This window comes from Helicoverpa armigera, chromosome 1, assembly GCF_030705265.1.
Source record: "Helicoverpa armigera isolate CAAS_96S chromosome 1, ASM3070526v1, whole genome shotgun sequence".
NCBI lineage: Eukaryota > Metazoa > Arthropoda > Insecta > Lepidoptera > Noctuidae > Helicoverpa > Helicoverpa armigera.
In genome coordinates, this window is record NC_087120.1 from 7,355,034 (window position 1) to 7,366,966 (window position 11,933).

At 36.7% G+C, this 11,933-nt stretch overlaps 1 protein-coding gene across 1 annotated transcript; it reads left to right on the forward strand.

Moving 5' to 3' along the window:
* Positions 1–10,402: 10,402 nt before the first annotated feature.
* Positions 10,403–11,758, forward strand: LOC110374521 (uncharacterized). The gene has a single exon (XM_021332266.3). It carries the CDS (start codon positions 10,500–10,502, stop codon positions 11,562–11,564), a length of 1,065 nt encoding a protein of 354 aa, XP_021187941.3. The 5' UTR covers positions 10,403–10,499; the 3' UTR covers positions 11,565–11,758.
* Positions 11,759–11,933: the final 175 nt, after the last annotated feature.

An 11,933-nucleotide genomic window follows, 5' to 3' on the forward strand; every position in this document is an offset into this window, starting at 1 on the left:
GCCTATAATTATAACGAGCATAGAGCAGTATACATTTCTAATGTCTAAAACACTGGTAAACTTTTTGTAAAAGTTTATTTCGAAAATCAAAATTTGGATTTGCATTATATTGGAAAAAAACATTGAATCTACATATACTAATATTATAAAGCTGAAGAGTTTGTTTGTTTGTTTGTTTGAACGCGCTAATCTCAGGAACTACTGGTCCGATTTGAAAAATTATTTCAGTGTTAGATAGCCCATTTATCGAGAAAGGCTATAGGCCACTTTTTATCCCGGTACGGGAAGTAGTTTCCACGGGATGCGGGTGAAACCGCTGGCAAAAGCTAGTAATGACATAAAAAAACTTATTACAAAAAAATAAAACCAACTTCTAAAACAATAAAAAACAACACAAAACTGTTATCGAAGTAACTTCTATCTTCTATCTTTCTTTCTTCTTATAGTCATCTGTGCTGTTAGGTGCATCGCTCTAGAAGCTCTTCGGTGTCTAGAGGATGCAGCTATGCTTATTTCGCCACCAACTTCAAGACCGATGCACCTAACATTTTTTATGTTTTAGAAATCGATTTTTTTTTTTTGTAAAACCATTTATATTTTTTTTTTTATCTTTTCCGTGCTAAGCATAGTCTCTAACCGTATTAGTGGAAAGTTCTGGTCAGTACGAATAACAGAAGCCCAAACACGTGGTAGTTAGAACTTACCATTGGGGAGATCCCTTTTTTCTTTCCATCATCAGTTCAGCTCTAAACCTTCACTATTGAATAGTGTTATCATACATACACCTGAGTGCCAAGTATTTACCCTATGGATGCCTACAATTTTCGAGAGTTGCCCTCGATTTCTCAGGGTTTCCATCGTCAGATCCTGGACCTGTTTAAATCGGTTGGTAAATAACAAGTCTGCTGCGCGTAAAAACAACAAAAAATAGAGTCATCCGAAGTGAGAACCTCCTCCTTTTTTGGAAAGTCGGTTAATAAGTAAAACTGTTAAACCTGCGTCCTAATAAAATGACTACTCACCATCCTCCGAGCCTTTTTCCCAACTATGTTGGGGTTGGCTTCCAGTCTAACCGGATTCAGCTCAGTACCAGTGCTTTACAAGAAGCGACTGCCTATGTGACCTCCTCAACCCAGTTACCCGGGCAACCCAATACCCCTTGGTTAGACTGGTGTCAGACTTACTGGCTTCTGACTACCCGTAACGACTACCAAGGATGTTCAATGACAGCCGGGACCTACAGTTTAACGTGCCATCCGAAACACAGTCATTGGTGTCTAAGATGCACTTAGAAAGTACATACAAACTTAGAAAAGTTGCATTGGTACTTGCCTGACCTGGAATCGAACCCGCGTCATACTTGAGAGGTTGGTTCTTTACCCACTAGGCCACCACGACTTATCCTATTAAAATTACGACCATCTACTTAAATTACTGCGTTGCAAAATGGTCAAAAACCTAATCTGTTTTATAGATCTAACTTTTAGCTAAAATCTTTAAAACATGAGTACCTACATGAATACTATGAACTTCCAGTTAAAGGTACTTAGTAGCATTCATTGTTATACACATCGCACGTCATCCAGCGGATTTGTGAAAGCTCTGACACTAGGACCCAGATAACCGAACTATATATAACCATATACACATATATATAGTTGCCATTCATCGGTCAAATGGGCAATTACACAACTGCAATGATTCTGTTATTGTTAAAGTTAATTGGTTACTCGTCGCATGTATTTTAGGTAATAAAAAGCGCTACCTACACTTTTTAAAAAGATCTTTTATTATTCATATACCGGAACCCTAAAAATAGACCTATGCAAAAGCTGTGAAACTAGGGAAGTCCGCCTGAATTCTTCTCCAACGCGCTTTTTGCCATAAAAGATACAGAAAGTTAATTTTCATTTTTAGCTTCGATAATTTCTAGAATGGAACAACCAAAGTAAAACAACCTTATTACATACTTATTTATTAATTAGATACTAGAATTATCTAGTTATGTCTAATGTGTTGATATATACGTAAATAATGAAAACATTTAATTTGTTGCAGGTGCCGTCTGCCTCAAGCATTCACATGAAGAAAATTAGAATGGTATTATTGATTACCAAAGAGCCTTAGGCTAATAACATCGCAAATAAATATTCTGCCAGCAAGAAAACCTCATTTCATCACATTCGCAAAATGTATCGCATTTACACAAAAGGAGCGCAAAGTTTCTAAAAATAGTCAAGAGGGATGCAAATCAATTCGCGTTGCAATCACAGCCTTGACAGTGAGACAGTGTCTGTCTGCCTCAGCCTCCGGAAATATACCTGGAGCCACCTTGAGCTCAGCTCGGTCAAGGTTACAACCGACCTAGTAGTAGGCTCTATGCAACCGCCTTGTAACTCAACTTTTTGGACCAATATTGTTTGTTTCGTTTATAATTGCTTTTTGGTTTGGAAACTTTCAAAAACCTTTATGTTATACCTTTAGGTTATACTAGCTGGAGCCTGCGGTTATTCGTAAATCGTGGATAAAAAGTACACTTTATTTATTTATTTATTTTATTAGGAATTCCAACAAGAAATACACAACTTCGAACAAAAACAAATACAAACACAACCATGCAATGTGTTTCCTCACTTATAGGAATCCACATCATGCGTGGACCATTTGGTTGACAAAAAATCTAAAAGTCACATAAAAACTAAATACCCAAATTTTTTTTTCAAACCATTTATGAACAAGCAGCTTTGCAAAAGAAAAAGAAAATACGATATAATTAAAATACATTAGACAATTACCTATTGTAAATCAAGATCAAGACCAAATTCACAAATTAAATCAAGTTAGAACATACAATTAAATACAAAAAAATACAGTATGCAAAAATTAGAACAATCAAACTTTTATATTTAGTTTCTTAAAGGTAGAATTCCGTGGATAGCGGCTACGACAGCCGCGCGCGGCTTACGACAGTCGTCGGCCGCGCGCGACAATAGTCAACCTATGAAAATGTATGGCACCGTTGCCGAGGTCCGCGACAGTCGCGCGCGGCCGACGAATTTCGTAAGCCGCGCGCGGCCGTATGCATCTCAACATGGTCTAGCGCTTAGTAACATCTATATAATTTTAGTAAAACCAGAATTGTATTGTTTTCTATTTAGTAGGCAAAACTTCCTTTTGTTTTCATTACAATACAAATGCTTTTGAATCAGTATTGGGTAGTATCCTTCATCATTTCTACTTTTTAAAAATAGGGTCGATTGGTAATCTATTTTCATAATACAGCCTCAGCAATACGTCATCCTCTTCTTCTTCAAGGATATCAATTAGCACTTCGACTAGAGGGAACGGACGAACAAAATCTACTAATTTCAACACAATGCCGCGCGCGGCCGACGACTGTCATAAGCCGCGCGCGGCTGCGTAAGCCGCGACCCACGGAATTCTACCTTAATAATTACATTTTTAATTTGTTAAATTAAAATTAATTAGAATATAGGTAGTTACCCCGAATATGCCAAATAAATGGACATATTTATGTTAGGTATGCTTGCAGGTGTATGAATAAATGGTTTGCAAATCAAACCCGTCTATCTGGGGGTTATTCAGCTAATTTTACTTAAGCGACATACACAACAGAGGTTCAATCACAACTCAATTACGGTTGAAGCATATTTTATGTAGCATTCTGCAATTTTTTGTTTTAAATAAAAGTTTCTAATTATTTTCTGTGATTCAATAATGAATCATAAATATTTTCTGCAATACGATTGTCGAGCAGACCCTGTAGAACTTATAGACCATTTGTGGCCAACAGTCGATCATGGCAATACAAAAAATGTAAATAAGTAGATCAGAAAAACAGACAAAAAAAGGAAAACTAAAACGTATGCAGGAGGCATCTTCCCGTAGAAAAGTATTAGAATTTCTGAAACATTTGCACTCGCTACGCTCGCACCTTTTAACTGTTTTACATGGTATTTTTTAAACCCGAAGAAAAAGTACGAATTACCTATGTAATTGGTAGATCGCACACGGTTTAGTTAGTTATCAGAAGATCTAATTTCTAATCAAGTTAGCCACCCCTGCTATAGACCAATGGCAAACCAATGTGATGTCATTGACAAACAATTGGTCTTATATTTATTAGTAGCAGAATTCCCGCTAAGGTTAGATCTGCTATTAAGATTCACTCGATATCCATTTGATACATTATTACATTAACAGAAAGCCAATGTTCCTAAGATTAACACTTTCAACTAAACAATTTGTATAGGTAGACTTAGGAAAACCTAAGAGTACACAGAGTGTTAAAATTGACACAGTGAGGTGATAATTTGTGATGTTTGAATTTCGGAGCGAGTTATTATCGAAATGTAGTCCGAAAAATGGCAACAGGTCACTCAATTTTACAACCTAAAATCAAATAACAATATCCATACTCTTAAGTCCCGTACTTTCAAAGTATAAGCTACATTGATCGCGAAAAAAACAACTTTCGTAACCCAAACTGATGCGTGATTCTACTAATTTTACTTAAGCGACATACAATTCACATCCGACTGAGATCCAATCACGACTCAATTACGATTGAAGATTTTTTTTCTTTTAAATAAACGTATTTTTTTCCTTTTCTGTGATTCAATAATGAATCATATCGTCTGCAAATTATTTACGATTGGTCTTATAATAGTAGCAGAATGCCGGCTAGGGTTAAAACTACTATTGCGATTCAATTTCTATTCAATTTTGACATTATTAACTTAGCAGAATCGGACCCCTGTAACTTGCCTAGCAACAGTTTTACAGCCGAAGTTTTGGTTTTGATGTTTACACAAATGAAACCTTACAAAATGGAGGAAAACAAACTTTTTTTACTATTAAAAATACAATTAAACTTTGAGTTTCCTTAATCTGGCACGTGTAGCTTATACACGAGACCCGCCACGTGGAAAGTGTAATTTCATACAATTGTGTTATTTTTCCGCAGAGATGAGAGTGTGGGATTACCAGGATGGACAAAGTGAGGAATGAGTACGTCAGAGAAAGCCTGACAGTAGCGGCAGTGACAGAAAAAATTGAAGTCAGCGTTTGTGGTGTGAAACTCGCGCTACAAATAGTGCGCTAAGTATGATGAATGTGGAAGGATAAAGAGACAGAGGTAGACCGAGGAAATTGATTGCCTGAAAGAGGACATTAATAAAGAAGGGAGTGGATGTTAGTAAGACGTCTGACAGAGAGGTAGGTATGGAAGAAAAATGCATAATGCGCCGACCTCAAATGACTTGGGAACAGGGCAGGTAAAAGAAGAGTGTCATTGTCCCATTCTGTTGTAAAATATGTTGGTTGATGATGATTTCTATGTAAACATTAAACGATTAATAAATAAGATATGATGAAAAAATTATTTTATGAACTAAAAATATAATCGGTTTGTACCACTAGTTCTACTGCTCAGTTCTACAGTAGAACTAATGGGAACTTTTTTCCCCACCAGTTCTATTATATGAGGTGGAACAAAATAGTAGAACTAGTGGGAATAAAGATTTTTACCACTGAACATTTGCGGTAGAACTAATGGAATATTTTCTTCTACTAGACAGAAGAAGTAAAGTCGACGGCTTGGAGCCCAATTCTTCTAAGTTAATAATGTCAAAATTGAATAGAAATTGAATCGCAATTGCAGTTTTAACCTCAGCAGGCATTCTGATACTAATAAAAGAACAATCGTATTCCAATGACATTCGATTGGTGTGAGATTGGTCTGCCATTTGGTCTGTACGGTAGTTTGCTCTACAATAATATTGCAATCGTAAATAATTTGCAGACAATATGATTCATTATTGAATCACAGAAAATGATAAAGACGTTTATTTCAAAGAAAAAATTGCGGAATGCCACATACGCTTCAATCGTACCTAATTGAGTCGTGATTGGATCTCAGTCGAATGTGAATCGTATGTCGCTTGTGTAAAAGTAGGAGAATCGGGCGCCCTGGACACCTACAACCCTGACTGGTGGGAACACTCGAGGGGAGGCCTTTGCCCAGCAGTGGGGCAATTCAGGCTAACAAAAAATAAATTAAATTGCAATTCATGAATCTATGAATTATTAAAAAATATATTGAAGTAAATATAATGAAATCTATATATCGGATGTGTCGAACCTAATCACATTAAAATAAATACGTTAGTAATATTACAGTAGTAATATACCTACTGGTTGATTTACGTCTTAGCACAAAGAAAACAATAAATTACGTAAAAATAAAAGTTTTCAAACAAAGTAAATAGAATAAAAGTGTGCGAGAATTAGAACACCGTTTAAGAGTCAGTAATCACAAACAACGGAAATTCTCAAATTCTCCCTTGAAAACTGACAGCTGTCATCTGGTCAAAACATTCGATACTCCTTACTTTATCTCCGCTTTACACATGATGTTGTAAATTATGAATACGAAAAATGTCTCCTGTAGCTCTAAACCACTGAATGGATTAGGTTATTTTTTAACTATTCGCCATAGAATATCATAAAGTAGATGTGATAGGATTTAATGTGATTAGATACGACACACCCGATATATTAAAAAATACAACCTGTAGAAAAAACACAGCTAATTACTTCCAGAGCTGTATATAATTAGGTACTATATATAGAGCTTTATAGATATTAGTTTTGTTTACCTTTAATACATTTTTCTAGCCTCATATTTGTGATTTACTTCTTCAAAAATTAAATTAATAAAACTATTACGTAAATGAGTTTTCCTCTGCGTGAGATATCGAGTTTTGTTTTAATCTAATAAATTAGTATTTAAGTCATTTCCAAATATTCATAAACTTCTTAACTAAATTGTTAATGCACCTGTACCTTCCATTTAAGTACCTACTTACATAGGTATTTACGGAAATCGCTCATTTTTTACTATTGTTTGAACAATTTCATTGGAAATTTTATTTTGTTTATTCATCTAATTAAATTATAATTACATTTTATAAAAAAATATCATTTAATCTCATTTAAAACAGTAATGTTATTATTATTATCCCACTCAATTAAAAAAAAGAAATAATACTCAAATAACATACTTACATTCAGCTCCGTACAATTTACTGTAAATTCAAATGTCTAAACTTACTATATTTATTAACTTATTACCTACCTTGTATATTTCGATGAAACCGAACGAAGGAGTCTTCGTCTGCTGCTGCTCACAAACTAACTTCAATACACAAGAGTTTTAAGACGATAAAGTTTTTTTTTCAGTTCAAAAAATTCCTAACATATTTCTGCTAACCCATGTTTACGAAAATGTCCACTACAGATGATGAAAAAGTTAGCAACTGGTGTCAGATCCAGTTAGTTTGAAACTAAGTTCCGACGGCAAGAACTGAGATCGCTTAAAGCGAAGGGTTGTTTTCGCGTATCAGATTACGAGCGTCAATACCTGTGGCACACACGATTCAAAAGTTTGCCGACAGTTAGACTGCACTTTGCACCGTGATCCGCTGTAACCCAACTGAGACCGTACGTGTAATACGAATACGATGCACCTTGACCGCGGCGCGCGTGCGCTACGCGTTTCAACACCACTTGGCTACGTAGGTACAGGCAGCAGACGTTGCTACTACACAAAATCATCATTTTGATGAATGATCTTCCGATTTAATTTTTGCGTAATCTGGAAACGACTTTTTCAAGATTAACCTACGTCATTTTTGTAAGACAGCTGAACCGACCGTACCTAAATGAAGAGTAAAGAACTATAAACTTTATTTGTAAAGCTAGGGACAAAGAATAGTTTTTGGACAAGTTGTTAAATGTTTTTAAATATAATTCGAAGTTAATAGAAGATTTAATTTCTTTTTTTTTCTTGCCTTTCCAGTGAAAACAGGAACACAAACAAGGCAATTTTTTTTTCAAAAATACTGAAAAAAAAATGTCTGCCAAGAATAGGGTAAAATATTCGTTCAAATTACAAATGATTAATCGTTTACATTTCTTTTTAGGTGAAGTAGTAGGTGAGGTGCGCATAGATTTAGATACATACTAATTGGATAAGCTGGTGGATTTTTTCCTCTCTTTGCACAAAGCCCGAATCTAACGCGGACGAAGTCGCTGGCAGAAGCTAGTTATATAATATAAATATATAGATAGGTATATTTATAAAAAAATAAAACAAATATGTATACATATAATCTATACTAATATTATAAAGAGGAAAACTTTATATGTTTGGCTGTAATGGATGAACTCAAAAACTACTGGACCGATTTTAAATATTCTTTCACCATTAGAAAGCTATATTATCTGCGAGTAACATAGGCTATATTTTATCCCGGTGGGTGCGGGTAGTAGCTCCCACGGGGCGCGGGTGAAACCGCGGGAAAACGGCTAGCATGATAGATATATATTGAAAGTTGCCAATTAAACTTAATGATACCTAATCCGCAACAGTATGGTATTGTACTCGATTATAAATTAGAAAGGTAGTGCTTTTCCACCAGGGCTCCGATTCTCCTAATTTTACTTAAGCGTCATACGATTCACATTCGACTCGATTCGACTGAGATCCGATCCCGACTCGATTACTATTGAAGAGTATGTGGCATTCCGCTATTTTTTCCTTGAAATAAATGTTTTTATCCTTTTCTGTCATTCAATAATGAATCATTTTGTCTGCAAATGATTTACGATTGCAAAATGATTGTACAGCAAACTACCGTATGTCCATACCGTATGGTCCCAAAATCACCAAAATAGCAGACCAATCGCACACCAATCAAATGTCAATCGAATACGATTGGTCTTTTATTAGTAGCAGAATGCCCGATATGATTAAAACTGCTATTGCGATCATATTGCGATTCGATTTCTACTCGATTTTGACATTATTAACTTAGGAGAATCAGGCGCCAGGTTCTTGAAGATTGCTAGAGATTGAGCCTGCCTGATTGTCACGTGCAATGCATTCCACAACAGCACAGCTTGAACTGTAAGAGATTTATCAAAGAAGTTAGTGGAATGCATTGCCATCTCTAGCCTCAAATTCTCTGATGGCCTTAGATATTTTGCATGTGTGTCATTAAGAAACTTAAAACGTTCGAACGGGTTTTTTGGATTGAACAAAATGTTATACAGTAAAGACAGGATATGAGTATTCCGGCGAAGACGTATAGCCACTCGAGTTGAGCACATGCTGCTGCGCCCTGCTATTCCTACGACTCGATTGTATGTTTCGCGCTTACATCACTCCACGAAGGTCGAGGAGATCGTGGAGTATATTCGAGTGAAGACCAACTGGACATTGAGAGTCGAGAAGTTAGAGTCGAGTCATAACACGAACTTTAAATCGTTTGTTTATTATACGTGTGCCGACTCAGCATCTCGACATGTTCCAAGAACAGTTTTGGCCGAAAGGTGTCTCGCGGTGCAACACGAGACCGCCTACTCGTGTCAATACGTAGCTCGTATTTGTTTTTATTTTTGTAGTTGTTAATAAGTATTGTAATGTCATTTATTTATGTATCTATTGTATTTTCTTTAGACCCTAGTTGCCTGCAATAAAGGAACAAATAAATAAAAATAAATGTGGAAGCATTGCAGTTGCTATATACACAGTTAGTTACGCTGTCTCAATTAATTAGGCTGGGAAAACATCATCCAAAATGTTGACTGTGAGTACTACCTATCCCACGACCTATCTTTATCCTTTTTAGAGCCCTTTGTGCACCACGGCCGCTAACTATTTCGAACAATCCCGCCGATCTCTCCCGGATTTCATAAAACAATCGACATTTGACTTGTAGGGCCATCTCGAGTGATAGAAAAGTAGCACAGTGCACAGCGCCATCTGTCGCTTATAATCGTAACCAAAAAATAGTTTCATTCAACTATCGATAGATAGCGCCGTTTTGCTATTTCCGCACTTTTCGAACATCAAAAACAAAAGACAGCCCCCAAGACGCCCGCCCTTCACCACTTCCTATGTGTTTTTGTTGGGAAGAAGAAGTGGCGCAACAAACTCCCCAGCAACGCATGTCTATCTGTTAGGTTAATCGATAATTCCAGTGCAGAACTTTAAGATGACAGCCAGGTCGGGAAAGCCCCAAAAAAAAGCGCCAATAGGTTACCGCTTCAGGATCCGATGCCCAGAGTGACGAATGGGCCCACTTCGATGTCGTTCCGTTATCGTTCTAGCTTTCTCAGGTATAGGTACGTATCTACCTACCTACAAAATAAACAAACAACGGCCAAAGTTAGTCCTTAGCTAGGTTAAATATTAGGAAGACTTAAAAAAGAAAATAACACTAAGCAATATCCAACCTCCACGATTACAATACGAGTACCCATTCGAATACCTATCTAAAACGATATCTGTGCCTATAAAATAAAATGTCACAAGATGTCACTATAAACTACAGAATTTCATGCCAAATCCACAAATCCAAAGTTGTTTATTTTATTTAATATTATTTTATCTACACTAGAAGCGTATCAAAATGGTAACTACAAAACATAATAATAAACCGTTTAACTCGACCGAGAAGCGGTTTGGTCCATCTACAGCACATCCGAATTTAGACCCCAGCGGACTCTATTTAACAAGACCTCAAGCATGTGATCCTTGTCTCTACCATCCCAGACCCCTACATTTATTATGCGAGGCCACCCACAAGAAAAAAATAGATAAAGACCCATGGAGATATAAAAACGAGTTGGAAGAATGGGCAAAAAATTTGGGTTACAGGAATCAGAGAGTGTTAGAACAGCGGCTATGGGACCGATCACTATTAGGTCCTGCCTGGCATGAAGTGAACGAACCTTATAAATACCAACCAGCTTGCATGAACGTTGGTCTTGGACGAACAGCTCGCTGGAGACCTATAAAATACTCACCACCGGAACCTGGAACTTATTTCAAAAGTGTGCCTTTCAAAGCTCCCTATGGCCCGCATTCTACCCGACCAACTTTTGAAAGAGAGGAACCGTGCAGGTTCAAGGACACCTGCCCAAAGTGGTCACTTGCCCCAAATCGATACACCATTATTGATAAGGATGCTATTGATCAAAAATCTAAAAGAATAGTGTCTCTTCGAGGACCATATGACTTGTTTACAGGCAAAAGAGATGGAAGTACGATCAAAAACCATTTTAATACTTCTCTAAAATGCACAGCGGCCACGTGGCCGATTGCACTCAAAGGCAGTCTAGAAAAGTATAAGAATTCCAACTTCGGGAAGTTGAATAAGACCAATAGAAGTATGCCCTACAGAGGTCGTAACGCACTTGTGGATTTGGCAATGTGTCCGCGGAGAGTGGAGGAACCAGATCCTACAACTTATAATATTTTTAAACCAACAACTTTTGTACAGAACAAAAATGGCTTCAACAGTTCTTACGACAAACCCCCGGGCTACCGTAAAGTGATCGTATGGCCTGGCGTGGGGAGGTATCGCGTTTCTACTCGCAGCGAAATTGTGGGAAAGGGACATAGACACGTGTTCCAAAGCAAAATAGGCAGAAGCATTGGTGCTGATATAATACCCCCCATGAACTCATTCTAGTCATTAGGGTACGTTTCATAATTTTACAGAGGTGGATATCTGCATACTAGACTACTCAATACAATACAACTTGTTAGAGCCTAAACATGAACAAATCAACGTAGTTATAGGTACTTCGTTCATTGAATTGCTTAAATAATTTTTATCATCTACATTTAGACTTCATTTTATTTTTAGATATGTTTTGTAATAATTCTTTTATTTCAGGTACCTGTAAATATAATACTTTTCTTGTCAATCACTTCATGATTTTTCCCTTGCCTTTATAACGTGCCACACGTCACTACTATTTTAAGAAGTGGTGCCTGTGTATGTTCTCAGCTAAGTAATTGTTCATGGATGCAATGCTGCCATCACCGTATTGTGGCC